Source organism: Hyposmocoma kahamanoa, unplaced genomic scaffold (assembly GCF_003589595.1).
Source record: "Hyposmocoma kahamanoa isolate Upper Pololo Valley unplaced genomic scaffold, ASM358959v1 92, whole genome shotgun sequence".
NCBI lineage: Eukaryota > Metazoa > Arthropoda > Insecta > Lepidoptera > Cosmopterigidae > Hyposmocoma > Hyposmocoma kahamanoa.
Window position 1 is genome coordinate 15,485,248 of NW_020654748.1, and position 20,371 is coordinate 15,505,618.

A 20,371-nucleotide genomic window follows, 5' to 3' on the forward strand; every position below is an offset into this window, starting at 1 on the left:
TTTGTTGATTACGCATAACAGTGAAAGTATTGGATCAATCACTTAGGAAATAATACATAGTGAAATTGACCATATACACTATTTACTATATGATGTGAAAATACGATTCCTAATAATGTTCACTATGAAAAAGAAACCAATCTTACCTTGAAATTTTCAGATTTAATTTTTTACTTACTAATTCATATTGTTATGATGTAATTACTTTAGACGTAGGTACCAATGATTTGTTTTTAATTTCAACTAAACTAAATGGAACATGTATAGTATACGATACACATTTTTGAAATGCCTTTGAAATTTCGTTTGTAAAAAAATTAATTCTCAAATAAAGGCAGTGTTCCTGCCGCTCGACCCAAGCAAAATGAACCGTATTAGTACAAGAAAAAATTGAATTCGAGCTGAGGTAGTACCGCCTCTTAACAGTCCTGAGGTATTTAACCTGTATCATCGTTGCCTTTTTACTACCTGGACTTTTAAAACGATTCAATTAAATTCTTTCCATAAAAAAAATTGTTTGTTACATTTTTAAGCTATTTTGTTTTACATATCGCACGGATAATACAAAAGTGTATTAACTCAAGAAGTGTACTTTTCAGAATCAATGAAAACGAATTACTCACTTCCCGTGAAAGATTCTTAAAACTTATATATAGGTTAAAGTTTATTACCTGCATTTGTAGTGTCATGGTTGAGGAAAACGGCCACCACGGCCTTAGTTGTCAGAAGTGCGCGGGGAGGTTTTCAAGACATCATGCAATGAATGATTTAGTTCGCCGGGCTTTACTATTTGCTAACGTGCCCTGTGTCTTGAAGCCTCCGGAGCTGTGCCGTACAGATGGCAAGATACGTGACGGCCTTACACTGGTTCCGTGGCAGAAAGGCCGGTGCCTTTTGTGGGACGCTACGTGTGCCAGTACGTTTGCACCGTCCCACCTGAGTCACTTCACCAGATCTGCCGGGTCAGCTGCAGAGTATGCGGCAAAAATGAAACATGCTAAGTACAGTGCCTTGGAGCCGATATACGATTTTGTGCCAATTGCAGTGAAGACTGCGGGGACTTGGGGTGTGGAGGCCAAAGAACTCATCAGGGAGTTAGGTCGTCGGCTTAGATAAAGAGGCTATGATCCCCGCTCTGGATCTTATTTGGTTCAACAAATTTCGTTGGCTGCCAGTGTTATGGGGAATAGAAATGACTAAGTCTAGAGAATTAAATTATTAATTGCTTTGTGACGAAGCCTGTTGCTTATTTATGTTAGTGTCTTCTTGACGAAGCCTACGTTGCGGATTGACATAATTATGTACTTAATTAATTTAGTTTTTAAATGAATTGAATTTTAACCTTTTCCTGTTTGCCTTGATTATATTTAAAAATAAAAGCGAAAAAATTTTTTGATATTTTTGAGTAAGGACCGTTTTATCTAGAACTAGCTCACAAAGAGTTTGTCTCATTTTGAGTTAAGTAGATATTATTTAATTGTTTCTTGAAATATTCTAACGACGGTTTTATTGATGCGTAGAGAATCAAATTTTACATTAAGCAATAATATAATCTTTTATTTCACATATTTCGAGTTATAACACTATAGTAATAGCAGGGCGATATGTAGTCTTAAGTTTAAATGATTTTGGTTAGTTGTTATTATATTATTTAAGACGTGAGTGACGCTTTTGTTTATTTACCTATATATATTAAAAATTTGATGTTATTCGCTTATAGATCTCAGATTTGAACATAGTATTTGTAGGGTTGAATTGCACGTCATTGAAATTATCTCAATAATGCAATTGTATCACTTTGTCGGCTAGAAGCCCTGCCTCTCCCGGCAAGCGTCCCAGTCTAGCGCCACTCCGGCCCCCGGGTCCCCCACGTCGCGGCTCTTGCTAGAGTATGAAATGCACCTGCGCAACACATTAGCAAAAGGCATGGACGCAGAGAGCTATAGCCTCCACACATTCGAAGCTTTGCTGAGCCAAAGCATGGATGATTTAGGTAAGTCGTAAAAGCCAATGTTATTAAAAATGAGTTCATTATGTAGTTTAGTAAAATTACAAAACCCTTTCGAGTTTGCCAACATCCAAGGTTTTGTTATTTCCTAAAATGTTATTTTGACGTAAACGTGGCTCTAAAAATAAAAAGGTATGAACGAAAACGTTTACATTTTTTTTTACACGTTTTGTTAAGTTTGTAGTTTGGCTTACTTCCATTCCGGAAGAATCGAAATAGTCACTTTCAACGATAAAATGTAACGTTTATGAGAATGTGTGAAGAGTCTATATATTACGAAGATTTGAGATTTGGTAGATATTAAATAATGAAGTATTAGCTACATTCACGATTGGTTTTTATATTATTCAGAATACAACGATAACATGCCGCCTTCGAATCAACGAAGCCCTTACCCTCCCCGACGACGTAAGTATTAAATCGAAACACGCATCAGTCAATAGTTTTTTATTCACGAAGCAATTCACTAACAGTTACACAATTTTAATAAAACATAGAACTCAAACAAATTTATACCTAATAATTTGTGTTTCTTAAAATAATGATTGAGTTGCATATACTAGCGAAAATTTAAAAAATACTTAGTGTTTATTTTTGACATTTAATTTGAACCCGATATTTGTTTTTGTTGAGGGCTGACCCAAGAGTCCATTCAGCACTATTTAAGACACCTCAAGGAAGCTGCGATCAGGGAAAGAGGAGGTGATAAAACACGTTTTTTATTAGCTATAGGAACTATCATCTACCTGATCAGTTCAATTGAATTGCATAACCGCAGGTTAAAACTGCATTATGCTCATTTGAAAGATAAATTTGAAACCATAAATAATGTAACAGTTCAATTGAATTTCAACTTCATGGACTCATTACGAATCACCAAATCAAAACCATTCATAGACTTTACCCTCTTTCGTCCTGTATACCGCTGTAGCCTGAAAGGTGATGAGGCTGTTTTCCTTTGGGGTAATTGGCATGGTGGTAACTATCGACATCTTTGTGGGACCATTTTTATTTGTTGCCTGTACTTTAGTTTCCAGTTGAGTTAAAACCTATTACATTTGACTAGTTTTTATTTTCACTTCATAATATTTTGTCCCAACAATGTCTTGAACATCACGGTTATACATGAACATATGTACTTAGTTGAACATGTTTGGTTTCGTACAAATGAGCCTCTGAAGAAGTGATTCTCCCTTTTCTGTTTAAGAAATAGTATCCTTGTTGTTAAATGCAATGTTTTGAAATTAAATTATTCAATGAACTAAAGTTCTTGAGATCTTGGACCGACAGGACGCGAAAACGTAATATCTATCTATATCTATCTATGATAAAGATAGTTTGAGAAGAACCTATACATATTTGATTATTTTGTTTGTGCTATTATTCTAGTACAAAATGAAGTACTATTAAAAGTGAACATACATAATACAATTGTAAAAATTTTCATTTTTAAGCAAATTTGATATTTGGTGTATTGTATCGTTTTCATTCCATAAAACTTGATGTCGTCAATAAATATAAATAAAAAAATTAGATAATCTGACTTAAAAGTTGGAATGGCAGGTCCTGCGTCGCAGTGCTCTGGTGGTGGAGGCAGCCGGTCTTCGACACTGCCGCTGCCCCACCGGCTTGGCGTCGAACGGCAGCATAGCGCAAGATCTGATCGCGATGGGTATTACAGGTAATTTGAATTTAATAGCATATTACATATACAACCAATTGCATTACTGCCCTCCTTGTCATAACTAACGCATTTGCATTTCAGTAAATTTCGAGATATTCTGCCGCCGTTGGTTAAAAGGGCGGTTGTAACAAAAACTCAAAACCGAGAAAATAATGTTAAAAAAAAATATGTTAGAAAAATATCTATTTTTCTCTTGCGGTAACTTCATACCTTATTCACCTAGAAAAAAATAAAAATAGTGACAGAGTGGCCTTTATTTATTGATTACGGCAGTATGCATAACAATATTTTGGAAAAATTTCACATGCGCCCTTTCAAGTAATGGCGGCAGTATTGGCATCTTAAGTTTTGTTTTGCTAGTAAAACAAGTAAAAAAGTTGATTACCTGATTTTGCTTAACAATAAACCTAAAAAAACCGCAAATAGGGGGTTACAGATTTCGTTTCCTGATTCCGGATGTGTTAATAACTTAATTTTGCTAAAAATATTGATTACGTTAGTTCTGATAAGAATTAAGTGTCAGAATAAATTAAAATTTGCTGCACAGTGTCTGAAGGTAGATTATCGAAATGTTTATTAATTTAAAAATCAGAAATGTATTTTACGAACATTTGTATCAATAAATAAAATACAGATATGGAACAAAAGCCATTCATAATTTATTTATTTATGAAAACACGGCTTGTTAAGTAACTACATAGGGCGCACTATAAGTTTCTGGAACTGGCCACTTACATAAACAATATTTAAAAAGTAATTACAACATTTGAAATTGGAACTCTTTGGCTGTAGAATACAGTTTGTTTCATCTGACTGTCACTTGTTTTTACATTGTGGCGTCATTTTAGAAATTGGTGGTCTACATCACCATGGATTTAACTCGTGAAAATATTCGTATTATGATTAGAAAATCATTAAATTAGAAAATTTAACTGCTCAGCGGAGCTTCGCTCGGCTTCAAACTGCTATTGGCGATGACAGGCATGTGACATACCATGAAATTCGGGCATCTGTAGGCATAGGCATGAGTCAAATACAATCAGTATTGATTACTACTATACAATCAGTATTATTATTATTATGATACACAAATATTTGTGTGTGAAAAAGCTGTGCTTTCGGTGGATCCCACACAATTTGACTGAGGCTCAAAAAACGGATCACATCACATGATGCAATGCCATGCTTACCATATTCAACGAAGGGGCGTCAAATTTAGTGTGGGGCATAGCAACAGGTGACGAAACATGGATTTATAGTTACGATCTCAAAACAAAGCAGCAATCGAGTGTACGGGTCTTTCGAGATGAGCCGAAACCAACCAAAGTGGCGCGCGTGCAAAGTGCCTCTAAGCGGATGATTGCTTCTTTTTTTAATAAAGCTGGACACGTGGCTACTGTTACTTTGGTGAATCGTTGTACCGTGAATAGTGATTAGTACACGAACATTTGTTTGCCGGAAGTTATTGACAAAGTCCGTAAAAATATCCGTAAACGCCTTTATCACCATCATATCATCTTGCACCACGATAATGCCAGTTCTCACACGGCCAGACAGACAAATGAATTTTTGAAGGTGAACAACGTTGACCTTATGAGCCATCCCGCGTACAGTCCCAACCTGACACCTTGCGACTTTTATTTATTTTCAAAAATTAAGAACCAGTTACGCAGTCAACGATTTTCATCACCTGAAGAGGCTTTCGAAGAGTATGAAAAATATGTTTGAGAGATAGTCACGGAGGAGTGGCATAAATGTTTTCCAAATTGGTTCGTTCGCATGAAAAAGTGAATTAACGCTAACGCAGAATATTTTGAGAAACAATAAATTCATTTTTGCCCATTTATAGTATTTTTTCTTATTCATTCCGGAAACGTATAGTGCGCCCCACATCTTTAAAATCATTGGGTTGTTTAAAAGTTGACTTGTTGTTACAATTTCACTATATTTGGCCAAACATTAGGCCTACAAACATATTCAAGGTATATGTATTGTACATTTACTCACATGGACTTCAACAGACTAAACTAGAATAGTAACTAAACTAGTTTTTTAAAATAATATCACATGGCATGCACACATGGATTTAATACGTCAGTCAGTAATTTAAACGCAATGAAATCTATATTATTATGCATTGACCTACCAATTATTATGTTAAAATAATATAATAATAATAATTTGCATGACGTGAAAATTATTTACGTATGTCAATAAATTATACAATGAAGTTAGGGATTTGTCATTTAAAATATAAATAAATAAAAAAATAAAAAGATAATTTTAATTTGTACAACACATGTGCTCAATAGAAAATTATACATATTCTTTTTCAGTTTCATTCATTTTGTACTAACTTTCCAATATTTTATTTTATTTAGCGATCGCAACGAGTTGATGCGCGAACGGGAGAGAGATCGTGAACGTGGATATCTGAGTGATCATAATTCCAGGTGTGTATTTGTTCAAGTATCTCGTAATAATATACAATATATTTGCTACATTTATTTAGAAACTTTAATTAGTCGTACAAAAACACTAATAATGATTTGACGTAAATTCATTTATAATTTAACGATATCTCCCAAGATGAAATAATTATACAATAGAAGCCTGCCGTGAATTGTGCATAAGGCAAATAAAGTTTTTGTTTACATTAAGGTTTTTCGTAGTATTTACTTCGAATTAATTAAATGCAAGAAATTAACGACCTCGATGATGCTTTGGTGGGCGTTAGATAAGGAGATCCCGGATTTGTTTTCCCAGTATGACCTATGTACAATTTGCTTTTTTCAGCATTAGACTGAAGGAAATTTCGGGTCATTTATCAGCACCATATCATTCAGTCATTTTGTAAGCATAGCATTTTAATAAATACCGTGAAACAAAACTCAAAAATATATGTACCACCTTTATTTAATTATTACGTTTTTCACTCGTCACTATTTACTAATTTAATGAAAAATTTATGTGTTTCCATACTTAATCTATTTCACAGACTTGCAGGATAAAAAAACTCAAAAGACCTAGAGTCTCCAAACATTACATGGAAACTTTAAAAAAATACATATATTATCGTATCATTTGTTATTAATTCTGACGATGTTTTCCTTTAACGTAATTTGTTGACTGAAAAAAAAAGCAAAGGTTGACGATCACTGTACCTTTGTTTACGTTATTTGTAATTCTAAAAAAAGCATAATAAATGAACTTTTATATATTGGTTTTAGTTTCCGTATTCTGGGTAATGCATCAGACTGAATTCCTTTGCGCTGGTATTCATAGGTTAAAGCATTCCTAAGTTTGAGACCAGGTATCTAATCATATAGTTATCTGGTACATTGTATAAACCTACGCAATCACAAGCTGGCTCTCCGTACACTTAGCACAGGACAATTAGAAGCTTTAGTCCCAGGGCCGGCATTGCAAATATTTATTTATTTATTCACTCTCACATATATCATCTAAATATCAATTACCATATAATAGTTTGCCGTTTAGTACAATATTAGCTAATGCCACACAGACGCGGTAGAGCGGGAAAAGCTGTGGGGGGGCGGACCTGCGGGAAGCGAATGCGTTCTGAGGCGTGTCACACGGCAGTCCCACGAGTAGTTCGTGGCGGGATAGCGGTGTGAAGGCGGCCGGTGTGACACTCAAAAGCAACCACATTTCATTTTCTACTTACATTTTAAAGAAAGCACCATATCGCTTTCGGATAGTGTTCAAAAAAATATTCTGCTTTTATTCGCATTACGGAAGCAACGCAAAAGAAATTTCGGTTGGATTCATACTGAAATGTAATAAAAAACATACTCAAGTGTTTAAAATATAACATGCAATTTCGCTAAAGCCCCGCTCATGAACGGCGTCCCGCCGTTGCCGCTCTATGTGGACGGTTGCATGGAACTCAATGAAATACCGCGCCTGTTTGTCATAGCATTAGGCCCCAGCCAGCGCTGCCGCCCCACCACCTGGTTTCAATGTGACAGGGTGCTTAAGAACTCGAACATTACCTAAATTTCCGGTCCCGGAACGCTCCCGCTACCGCCTCTGTGTAGCCAGAGCATTAAAATAAAAAAAAATGACGCAAATTGTTGTCTCAGGGATCGCGTCAGAGATCGTGACCAAGGCTACCTGAGCGATCATCAGTCAAGGTAAGTTTATTTTAAAGTAAGGTAAGTTTATTTGGGTGATTATCTAAATGCTTAAACCATAGACAAGTAACCCTCGTCTATTCGCATCAATGCCTAGAAGTCTACACTTCGCCCGGAGTGGAGGGTTATCACATTGTTATTTTAAACATATAATTTTTTTAAATGAGAGTGTTCGTCATAGTATTCTCAAGCTGTGTTTAAATAACATTTGTCAAATGCCTTACTTTTTTACAACTCTTAAATTTTTAACTGGCTTGAAAAAAAGGAGGAGGTTCTCAATTCGACTGCATGGTTTTTGTATGTATGTTGCGCGATAACTCTGGAATTTGCGCACAGATTTTGATGATTCTTTTTTTGTTGGAAAGAGGGTGCCTCAATAGTGGTCCGATTTAAATTTGACGAAAATACTCCACCTCTAAGGGCGGTAAACCCATCCGTTTTTGCGCACTTTCCGGTAATCGGTATCAAGAAAACCTGGCAAATAAATGTAATTCCACGAATTTTTAAGGTATTTTTTAGTACCGTGAATTTTTAGTACTGAGATTATATAGAATGTACATGTTAGTTCCATCGTAAACTTAAACTATAGCTGACATGTCAGAGTCACGCTTTTCGAAAGTCGATTCAACAAACAGTAACAGTATTTTTGCCGGTTTCGTATAGGGGTTGTCCTGTATACAATTTATAGCACCTACGGGTTCGGTTGATTCAGATGAAGTTTCTTATCAACGCATATTCCATTAACCAGTGAAGTTTGGAGAACTGTTTTCTTTTTATAAAAGAAAATATTTTTTTTATTATGAAATCTAAACTGTTTAATGGAACGTATCAGATTCTCATCCTCAGCGCGATGATAACTCTTTTCCTTCCATAGTCTCGTTATATAAAACAAAGTAAACGAGGATGCTGACACTGAATTGTTCGAAACCAGATTTTTTTCTTCGATCTGATATCGAAATACTCGTTTTTTATATAATACTAAGTGACGGGACGAACAAGTCGTGTGCCTGGTGGAAAGCGACACGCCTGTCCCTAATAGTTGCAGTGCCACACGGAGCTTCACGAAAATCTGATCTTGAGCCCTACGGCTCAAGACTCGCGACTCCTGAGGCTATGAGGTGCCAGTCTTTTTAGTCGTTTTAGTCTTTTTAGTCTTTTTAGTCGTATTAGTCCTATAAGTGTTTTAAGCTTCCTAGGGTTAAAAGACTTCGACTCGAATAGTCTTCAGTTTTAGTCTTATGACTCAACACTTGAGGGTTAAAAGATTAACTAGTCATGAGGCGTTAAAAATTAGTCGAGGTTTTTTAAAAGGCCTTAAAAGATTGAGTCTCTTTCATCACTAGTTGCAGTGCAACTCAAAGCTTATAATCGCAAAGATCTGAGGGGCACTGCCACTGCGCCCGACACCCTGAGACATAAGTTGACAAGACCCATGAGCCTGTAATTTCGCCAGCACCCTTACCCTCCGAAACCGGAACGCAGTAATGTACACATAAGTGCTTGGCGTCGGTGGAAATAGGTAAGGTAGTACTTCCCTGACTAACTTTTTCACAAGGGGCTCTACTGCTACTTATAATCATTCCACATTTAAGCACATTTAAATTTATATTCGAGGAGAAATTCTGAGTAGCGTGGTGTACTACCTCGTTCACCTCTTGCCCCTCTGTTATTTCTTGCTTAGCTAGGATGTCAGCCTCATCATTCCTCTTTAGTCCATTGTGTGATAGTACCCACTGCAACTCCAATTATATATTGTGGGCTACAAGTTCTTGTATTTTAGCTGTGACCGTATATGTTACTGGTGTACCTCGCTCTCCATGAATGCAGCGCACCAAAAATGTTGTAGAGCGCTCTTGCTATCTCTATTGCTTACTAGTGCTATTCATTACGTATGACAGAGCTTCTGATGTAGCAATGAGATCTGATGTCATAATGCATATTAAGAATGGGTATTTAAAACAGTCACAAATTCGTATTGAGCCCTCTCTTCCGTTCGTTGGAACGTAGAACGCTACGCCTCCTCCATTAAAACTCTTTGCTCTAGTCTGTATAAACAACGTGTGATTCTAGATATTTTTCTTCCAATTCTAATTGAATGTAAAATCTGACAATATTGTAAATCTAACAACGGTCACACACGCGCGATTTTAAGCAGCGATGCAAACGCGATGCAAGCGCGCGATTGCATCGATACCAACGCACGATTGCATCGCTACATTTGGCATTTATAGACGATTGCATCGATGCAATTGCGCGTTTGTATCGATGCAATCGCGCGTTTGTATCGATGCAATTGCGCGTTTGTATCGATGCAATCGCGCGTTTGTAAATCGCAAGTGAAGCAATGCAATCGCGCGTTTCACGAACGCGCGTTTTCATCGCTGCTAAAAGACGCAGTGTGTAACCACTCTAAATCTTTCTTTTTATTCGTAACTGACTCTAACTTTAGTGCTCTTTAAATGTTATTTAAATTAAGTATTTAGTCTAAATATTTCTAAAGGAGAGGAAGACTCTTCAGTACTAATTGGAGCAATAAGCATTTAATTTCGGATAGCAGATCTACATTGAGACTATTGGTCCAAGATATATCATTTTGAGACATTACTTGTACGCCTACTATTTTCTTCTTAAATGCAGTGGAACAACGCAAGGTTGCTTTCCATTGTGTGTATAGGTAGTCTTTTAATGATCTCTCAAATAATTCTCGTAGGTTTTGTGGAGATGCATAACATACGTATTTTTATACCAGCATAGCGATTGATATCTCGACTATGGGAGTACGATCACGAAATAGAAATGAAATACAGAACAATCCTGAATTTGAATCATTTATATTTTAACCACCATAAACACAAACATGTCTATTATCAACAAACATGTCATTTTTAAATACTGAGCGAACGCTTAAATTCTATAATGAATGGCGTTTACGGCGAACCGCGTTATCGCGCTGATACGTATGTATGTGATTTCCGTATGACATGTTCTAAAGAATTTCGTGTTCTTGATCTTTAAGGCTCAATAACAAACTCGATTAAAAACCAAAAAAGAAAAAGCTGTTCTGTACTATTCTTATCCACTCGATCAAAAATAATGAAAGAGGGTCCAAGAGGCTCTGAATGCGAAAATTAATTTGTGTTAACATATCAACTAAACCCATTCTATGGTGAAATTAAAAAAATGATACTTATAGAGACATCACTTAATTCCAAACTAATATTATAAATGTGAAAGTAACATTTTCTGCATTTGTCTGTTAAACCGCTGAACAAAATTTGATGATTTTTTGTATAGAGAAAGGTGAGACCTAGAAGAAGGACATATCATACTTTGGTCACAAAAATAAATATTAAAGGGGGCGAAACAGGGAATGAAAGTTTTTATGGAGAACCAATCATTTCTCAAGTACGTAGTACTCTAAGCTACGGCTACGACGAAGTGGCGGGCACCAGCTAGTAATGATAAATGGTAATAAAAAGGACCTGATTAAGATTTGCGAAACCGAGGTAATGCAGCGCCCTCTCCATTATGCAGAAAGTTGTGGAAACTGTCTACTCTATCTTTAGCACCCCACCTTGATACAGGGTTCTGAAATATAAAAGCCTTAGAATTGCAAATACTCGCCGGTAGATGGCGGTAGTAGCCAGATAATACTATAAAAAGGCGTTTACATAATATTATTTTGTCGTTCGTAAGTAATGTGTGTAGGAAGAAAAACACTAACACTAAAATGCAAAGAAATACAGTAAAAATTACACCCTCTTTATTGCGTACAATGTAGGTCAACGCGTACAACGTTATTTATTCCTTTATAAACTGTGATCATTGCAACGAATTATAAACCTCAAAGTTATAATAATGCAATCAATGATTGTACATGCAATATATATTTTTACATAAGCACCCACGTTTACTAGAACACTATTATTGCTGTTTATGAGTTAATTAGTTTTATTAAGGAAAGTCGTCCCGAAAAACATTTCGCTCAGGGAATTACGAAAGTACATAACGATACGTCCGTGCACAATTTCTTTTGGTTATACTTCAGTACACACACGCTTTTTATATGCGTGTGTGTTATTTAGCAATGATTTATGTATTTCGGTGATCGTAATAATTTATGTATGTTGTATTTTTCTTAGTACTATAAGGAAAACACGCCTACTATTTTGTAGGCCAGGAAAATTCTTAGTCAAGGTCAATAGCTCCCCAGATCGAGTAAATTCCTATAACTCTTATTCATGAAAATTTATTAGACTAGATTTTTCTTCTTTTTCTTCACAAATTACTATTTTGTACACCCATTAATTCTTTTTAATTTTAACTTTCCTTCTCATTAATTATTCTTGTGTTGAGGTTTACTCCTTAAATTAGAGCCTTAAATTTTTAGTCGAGCTTTCCTTCTCACCGTGACCTCGCTTTTGCCAAGGTGCTGTGTCAGTTTCATAATAATAAAAGTAACCCTTACCATAATAACACTTTGCTGAAAGTTAAGATTATTATATTTTTACTTCCGCGGCCTGCGAAGACGACTGATTTAACTATATCAATTATTTTTTTTAATATCATCATCTATTGTTTCATCGTATCCTCATTTAGTAGCAGTAGCGCTATAAAAAAGTTCGTCCAGAGAAGTACTGCCACCGTATCTACTTCTGCCGCCAAGCATTATTTGCGCATTATTTCCGTTCCGGTGGAGGGTAAGAGTGCTAGTGAAATTACAGCATGAGTCTTGTCAACTTATATCTCAGGGTAACAGGCGCAGTAGCAGTGTCCCTCAAATATTTGCGATTTAAAGCTCTTAATGGCACTGCAACTGCTATGGACAGGTGTGTCACTTAATATCAGGTGCACGACTCCTTCGTCATGTCACTTGTTATCATAACAAAAAATCTAACTCTCTCTAACACCCTTTATTAACCGACTTCAAAAAAAGGAGGAAGTTCTCAATTCTTTTTTTTTTTGTGAATGTTACGCGATTTCCACGGCATTTGTGAACCGGTTTTGATGATTATTTTTTTGTTGGAAAGAATATAACCTCAGTAGTGGCAAACTATGGGATGAATCCGGTTTCGTGTTCTTTCCGGTAACCGATTGTTAACTTTTTAGTTTCAGTTTGCATACGTGTTTGCAATGAAAATTGTAATTCTTTCTATATCTATATCTCTACCTATTATTCGACGATCTCCGTGTTCGAGAGGCTTGCACGCCGGTTTTCATGGCGTCACCATCTCTGGGGTCCCGGGTTCAACACCCGACCGGCTCAATATAGAAAACTAACTTTCGGATCTGGGTGTTTGTGGTACCGTCGTTGTTTCCATAACACAAGTGCTTTAGTTACTTACTTTGGGTTAGAGTAACGTATGTGATGTTGTTTAATATTGCTTATACATTCCGACCCTTGCTTATTATACTAGAACATGGTATTTTATTTGTATACCTTCATTTGAATACTTTGTCAACGCGCACTCTATGTAGAAATTTTAGGATACCTTTTATTTAATAACGTACACACTCAACATAACCCCGCACTAGGGAAACCCTGTGTCGCGGGTGCCAGGGACACACACGTAGACAACCACAAATTACACCCAAACTCACAAGAGAAATACATGCCATGCCATGAATGTAGGCCATACAAATATTTCTCCCGGCCCAGGAATCGAACCTGGGACCTTGACGTGGCAATCCGGCATGGCAACCGTTCGGCCACGCAGGCAGTTATTCTCACTAAGTGAATTAAAATATATATCTTATTAGAAATAAATATCTTAAATCATGTGTATATTAATTATGGATTTACAAAAAAACTATATTTTGTACAGTAGGTTTTTGTAGGAAGTCCTCTCCAATGTTTGATTGGATAAGGTAATCCGAACATTGCTCTAGAATCTAACATTTTTCTGAGAAAAAAGTTACCGAGGCAGTTTATGGATAAAATGAATTATAAAATATTGCGCAAAATATTGACGAGATGTGATCAATTACGTCGAATGAATGTTGACGCGTTCGAATTTGTTTTGAAGTAAAAAAATACATTTCCTATCACGCAGTAATATAAAGTACGCATAGTAGATATATTTTTTATACGATATATTTTTAGTTATTTTACTCGCACGCATTGAAGAGACCGGTATCAACACCTTCTAGCCGTGCAAGATTTTCTAACTACCCGCACATGGTCTTCATTATTTATTTGCGCCCTAGGATTGTCACTAGACCGACACTCACGATATCCGGCGATAGTCGCAACCGTCTTCTCGGTTGAAATTACGATGTTCTTTAATTCCAACAGCTTCACGTACAATTCTACTATAAGTTTCCGGAATGAATAAGAAAAAAATATTATAAATGGTCAGAAATGAATTTGAACCAATTTTGAAAACATTTATGGCACTCCTCCGTGACAATCTCTGACACGTATTTTTCATACTCTTCGACAGCCTCTTCAGGTGATGAAAATCGTTGACCGCGTAACTGGTTCTTAATTTTTGGAAATAAACAAAAGTCACAAGGTGCCAGGTCGGCACTATACCGGGATGGCTCATAAGGTCAACGTTATTCACCTTCAAAAATTCATTTGTCTGTCTAGCCGTGTGAAAACTGGCATTATCGTGGTGCAAGATGATACGGCGTTTATGGTTATTTTTACGGAGTTTGTCAATAACTTCCGGCAAACAAATGGTCGTGTACCAATCACTATTCACAGTACAACGATTCTCCAAAGCAACAGTAGCCACGTGCCAGCTTTATTAAAAAAGTAACAATCATCCGCTTAGAGGCAATTTGCACGCGCGCCACTTTGGTTGGTTTCGGCTCATCTCGAAAGACCCATACGCTCGATTGATGCTTTCGTTTTGAGATCGTAACTATAAGTCCGTGTTTCGTCACCTGCTACTATGTCCCACACTAAATTTGACGCCCCTTCTTTGAATCTGGTAAGCATGGCATTGCACCAAGTAATGCGATCCGTTTTTTGAGCCTCAGTCAAATTGTGTGGGATCCACCGAGAGCAGAGCTGTTTCACACCATTGATTGTATTTAACTCATGCCTATGCCTAAAGATGCCCGAATCTCATGGTATGTCATATGCCTGTCTGTTTTGATCATAAGGCAAGCATCGATGTTTTTGTTGTTCACAGCAGTGGACGGGCGACCATCACGAAATTCGTCACTGAGATTCACACGACCGCGTTTGAAATCTGCAAACCAGCTATAAATTGTCGTCTTGTATGGTGCTTCGTCGCCAAAAGCAGTTTGAAGCTAAGCGAAGTTCCGCTAAGCTGTTAAATTACACTTAAACTCGTAGAAAATCATACTACGACAATTTTCACGAGTTAAATCCACGGTGATGTAGACAACCAATTTCTAAAATGACGCCACAATGTAAAAACAGGTGACAGTCAGATGAAACAAACTGTATTCTACAGCCAAAGAGTTCCATTTCCAAATGTTGTAATTACTTTTTAAATATTGTTTATGTAAGTGGCCAGTTCCGGAAATTTATAGTGCGCCCTATGTAGTAGTGACAGTCTGTAGAAAGGATCTTGAGATTATGAAGCTCATTCCATTCATCATCCGTTGAAGATCATTAGATCAGAAATACTAGTTAGCAAACGTTAACAAATTATAAGACGAGTTCTAAAAATAGTTATTCAACAAAAGGAAAAATAAATGTTGCGCAATATTGTTAAATAAACTAGACTTAGTACATGAAATAACCGACGGTCTCGGAAGGCCAACAGTTTGCTCTGCGATGACGAGGTCCTGGTTTCGATTCCCGATATCCACCAGAATGGGGTATGATCTTTTCTAAATCGGTTCTGGCCTGAGTTGTTATAGGTAAATAATGCACATTAGAATTTTAATGGAGAAAGTTACTAGAAATTGATTATTATCTTTCATGGAGACTTGACTTCCAAAAATGTTGAAGGATGAAATTAAACTCCACTCAAACAAACGTAACTTTGACTTCGGTCATCGAAGCACAAAACTTTGTCAGCCACTCAAAAATCTTCACCAAATTATAATTACCAAAACTTTTAATATGAAAATTTCTAAAAACTTTGGCTCCTGTACGTACCATTCAAAAATAATTTGATATACTCACATAATCATGACACCCTAGAAACTTATTTATGATTACAAGACGTCAAATTACTGGAATTACTGCATAAATTGTTGTTAAACCGTGCGGGCAATTAAGGCGAGTAAAATATATTTATTGACAATAAACTTTTATTTAGGGGTGTTTGGAAGTTCGATTACTTGTGCAAGGCTTTTTACATAGCCGCAGGCGTACTCCTGGGGATAGAAATAGCCAATTGCGTAGCAAGTAATTTGCGAACACAGGCGGTACAGGAAGTGAAATAATTTATCATGTTGATGTTGAGAGAATTTCGTTCTTTACAATGCTTTATCAGTAAACAGTGTTGGAATTTATTACAACACGCCCTGACTTTTAGGTGGAATAGCGGTTCATTATGTAGGTACCCAACCCATTAGTGTGGGTGTTACCTATACTTGTTCAGAATTAGAGGTCAATTTACTTGGCTATATGAAAAGCACATTGCTTTGGTCACAGTAAAGTACTAGTAACATGGTAATTAATCGTAATTTATAGAATTTATGAATATCCTTAATGTGACTACTTCAATCAAAGCTGAGCAGCGAAACGAAATAAGCATCAATGTCTTTAAACCGTTTGAAATCAACCCTGGAAAGTACAAACCACTCCGTGATCGCACGTTTCGCTTGTTACGAGTATAATGCTATTAGAACTCGTAATATATTTAAAGCCGGGTCCTGTTAATCTGACACGTAACAGAAGAATCCCATTGGAATATCAGAGAACGTCCATTTCAAATTAGTTTCTCGTTGTTGCTTATTTATTTTAAATTGTGTGCACCGGGGAGTTTGGTTCGTCCTGTAGATAAAAGAAATAATGAAAATTGGCGTTTGCTGGAGTTAATTGGTTTACTTTAACAAAGCATAAAGAAATGGTAGGTAAGGAATTACTTCTTTATCTATGGCTTCGCGTTAATGATTGGATTAACGGTCCGAACAAAGACTTGAATATAATTTCGAAGTAACTCGTTTAAGAAGATTTCATGAAATTCATTGTGAATGAATTAACAGAGATCGGAAAACAAATTTACTTACCTATATTTAGTCAGTATATTTTGGAAGAGATTCTCTTATTTCTTCGAAATAAGTGTCATGCGATATTTAAACTTTCTTTAGTTTGTTTATTGGCGAGTAGGTAATACGTGTAGGTACTAAGTGTTGCGAAAATGTAATTACCTATATACTATAGTTACTAGTTATATAGTTATAATTTAATGCTCATTAACTTAATGTGTGTCTATCGGTGAGGACCTATAATTGGCTCTCCATTATTATTCCAGTTTCTGTAAGGTAGCCGTCGGTCTTCCAATAAGTTAAAATAAAATAAAAAATTTAATAGAGGCATGGTAAACATAAAGTTGCTTCTTTATCCTTTACATTGAGATTAATTGGCCTGTTTGCCGTTTTGCGAATTGAAATTTTATCACTACCTCGTTTAAAATTATTTTATAAATCAGATTATAACAAAAAGGATTAGTCCAAATAAATAATTGAGTTGAACTAATATTGTAGGTATGAGTTGTACTACGCACGATCGCGTTTGGCTTTCGTCTTTGCTTAATGGTCGGTGAATCTTTATTTCCGCCCTGGGCCTTAAACCCTTACTCTCTTACATACTTCCAATACTATCACATATGAGCAACTTACTAAAACTTGAAGCAAAAACCCGAACTGCATTTCTCCGTGTATATAAACTTTCTAGTTTTGAAACGCAAATGATGAAACGAATAAAAATACTTTTAAGTGTTAGGAATAGATTTAGTGGAATTGGTTTTCATTAACCTTTAACTAAAGATTAATCTAAATCTTTAACTAAAAAGTAATGCCATCACCACGAAAATCTCAAAAACTGGATTTTATTGATTTTTTATTCAATTACGGCATTGAAAACCGAAAAAAACCAATACAAAATTATATAACAGACGCATAGAACAATTTCGTCGACCTGCTGATGTGACCTGTAGCTCAGTTGGCAGAGCGACGTTTCGGTATACTGCGGTTATTATTATAATAAGATTTTATTTGTTTCCCAGTTTCGTAAGTGCGTCGCGTTGCGCGTCCTGCATTGGGGAGTCGGCTCGAGCCGCGTGGTACCGCCACTCGGATGGTTGGCGCGGTGCTCCGCCTGCCGCCGGCCCTCGCCGCTCGCCGTGGGACTCCTTACCCAGCTTGCGCCATGAGGGAAGCCTTAACGACTCTGGATACAGAAGCAACCGAGCTGATAGCTTCGAGCAACGGTAAATATGTGACAAGCATATTAAATATATGATGAGCCCATTTTGAAAAATAATGAACCCGTATTTGTATAGGAACTCTCTGGAATTGAATCACAAACATCGATGGAAGTTTAACTGTGATTTATATTAGTTACATTGACGTCTTTATAAACCGTAGAATCTACTCTTTCATTTAGTAAATGTGCCAAAAAAAAAAATTATTAATGAAAGTGTTTCGGTAAATTTTAAGTAAAATTAAAGTGTGTGAGTGACTCAATTAAAAGCTGATGTAACGATAATACAATATTAGTGGTTAGACAGCAAATTGGCAATTATTTAGACTACAAAATTTTGGTACTCCTGCGTTAACAATTGACAAAATTTACTAATTTTCTCTATGTCCATGTTTATTTTAAGATGTTTAGGAATAAAGTAGTATTTGCAGCAAAACAACTTCAACACTGTGGATCTTTTATTTTATATAATACAAAGTGACGGGACGAACAAGTCGTGCGCGTGGTGATAAGCTACACGCCTGTCCATAACAGTTACAGTGCCACTCAGAGCTTTAAATCGCAAAGATTTGAAGGGCACTACCACAGCGCTCGTCACCTTGAGACATAAGTTGACAAGTCACATGTGCCTGTAATGTCACCAGCACCTTTACTCTTGGTGGCAGAAATAGGTAAAATGGCAATACTTCCCTGGACGAACTCTTTCGCAAGGAGCTCTACCGCTAATATTTTATTTAAAAAGGACGCATGATTTTTACATCAATCGTTTTTAAGGATATTTTATTTTCTAAACAAACTTTTTTGGAATGCATTAGCTTCTAAGCTGTATAAGATAATTAAAAATGCCGTGCACACTGCTGTAAGCGAACGTTTTTCTCTAGACCAATTTATTGATTCCTATAACAAGAAAATTGATGACCAGCTGCTATCAACAATGGTTTCCAAGCCTAAATGAGTTAATTTGCGGTCCTTCATTAAGCCCTGTTAACCCTGCCAACAACACCAATTGGCTATAGTCGGCTACTATATCCCGCGCGCGTTTCATGACTTTACACAACGAAGTAACCAATCGTAAGACGTATTCTAATGACTTCGTACCTACACAGCAAATTAATGAATTTCGACAGTATATTCAATTCAGCTAACGTTACATAAACGTTGTTACGTATACACGCCACTAAGTCGACATGCCGCGTTGTTCGTACGTTTTCCGCATAGTTACCTTAGGTTGATACAATGGAAATGGGTTGCGGTTGCAATGCTCGTAGGCACGGTGCCATGGCGCGGTGTAGCGCCACTCGACTCATACAACAGACCTAGCAAATTGAAACCGTATTTGATTTACATTTGCCGACAATAGACGGCAGGCCGAGAACTTCGAATCAAACTGGAATTCTCATTAGCGACGAACTGCCAGAATATGTTTGTAATGGATTGGATGCTCTTTGACGGAATCAAAATAATTTACTCTGAAACGTAAAAATAGAAAGACTCCCAATACCAAAAGAAATCAGTTTGATCATTACATATTTATAACATTTTCGGAAAAAAATCAGGAAAAAAAGATTTGTAAAATCTTTGTAATATTTATGTTTGTGATTGACTAAATAAATGCACTGGTACTAGGCCTAGATTAAAGTAAATAAACATTGTTATTTTATTTATTTGTTTTACTGGTATTGAAAATGTGAAAACATAACTAAGGCGCTGACGCTGTACATTAAAGTAAATACGTAGTAAGATCCAGGAAATATTTGACAAGAATTAGAGTGGGTGGGAAAGGGTTTAATTAACAAAGAAATTCCCGACAACTTTTTTGTTATTGCGAATTTACCGCCTGTGTCGGATTTTTGTTTATTGCATAAACTAAGCCTTGAGTGGAATATAAACGGCGTGATTGTTACAGGGGCGTGTTCGACCGGCAGGACAGCGTGCGTTCCGAGTACACGAGTGACCGCGAGTCGACGCGCTATGGCATCGTGCAGCAAGCCTCCATTGACAGCACCGACTCGCGCATTTGTTACCTGACTTCAAGTGAGGTAAGTCAAATATGAACAAAATCCTTCTCTGTAGCAAGAAATCGGCTCATATAAGTAAGCACTTATGATAAAAAATGTACCCATGTAGGTAGATTATACCATATATAGGCAGATTATGCCAAGTGG

The 20,371-nt window shown here is 36.4% G+C and overlaps 1 protein-coding gene across 6 annotated transcripts in view; it reads left to right on the forward strand.

Moving 5' to 3' along the window:
• LOC113236782 overlaps positions 1 to 20,371 on the forward strand; it is a 116,297-nt gene that overhangs the window by 24,332 nt on the left and 71,594 nt on the right. For 4 of the 6 annotated variants that reach the window (XM_026472951.1, XM_026472955.1, XM_026472953.1 and 1 more), the window contains exons 14-21: positions 1,810 to 1,993; positions 2,360 to 2,416; positions 2,642 to 2,710; positions 3,572 to 3,689; positions 6,074 to 6,145; positions 7,799 to 7,849; positions 18,010 to 18,213; positions 20,113 to 20,245. In XM_026472951.1, the coding sequence (XP_026328736.1) occupies positions 1,810 to 1,993; positions 2,360 to 2,416; positions 2,642 to 2,710; positions 3,572 to 3,689; positions 6,074 to 6,145; positions 7,799 to 7,849; positions 18,010 to 18,213; positions 20,113 to 20,245 (888 nt within the window). The remainder of the gene's footprint in view (positions 1 to 1,809; positions 1,994 to 2,359; positions 2,417 to 2,641; positions 2,711 to 3,571; positions 3,690 to 6,073; positions 6,146 to 7,798; positions 7,850 to 18,009; positions 18,214 to 20,112; positions 20,246 to 20,371) is intronic. The other 2 variants (XM_026472956.1, XM_026472958.1) reach the window with 1 other exon arrangement.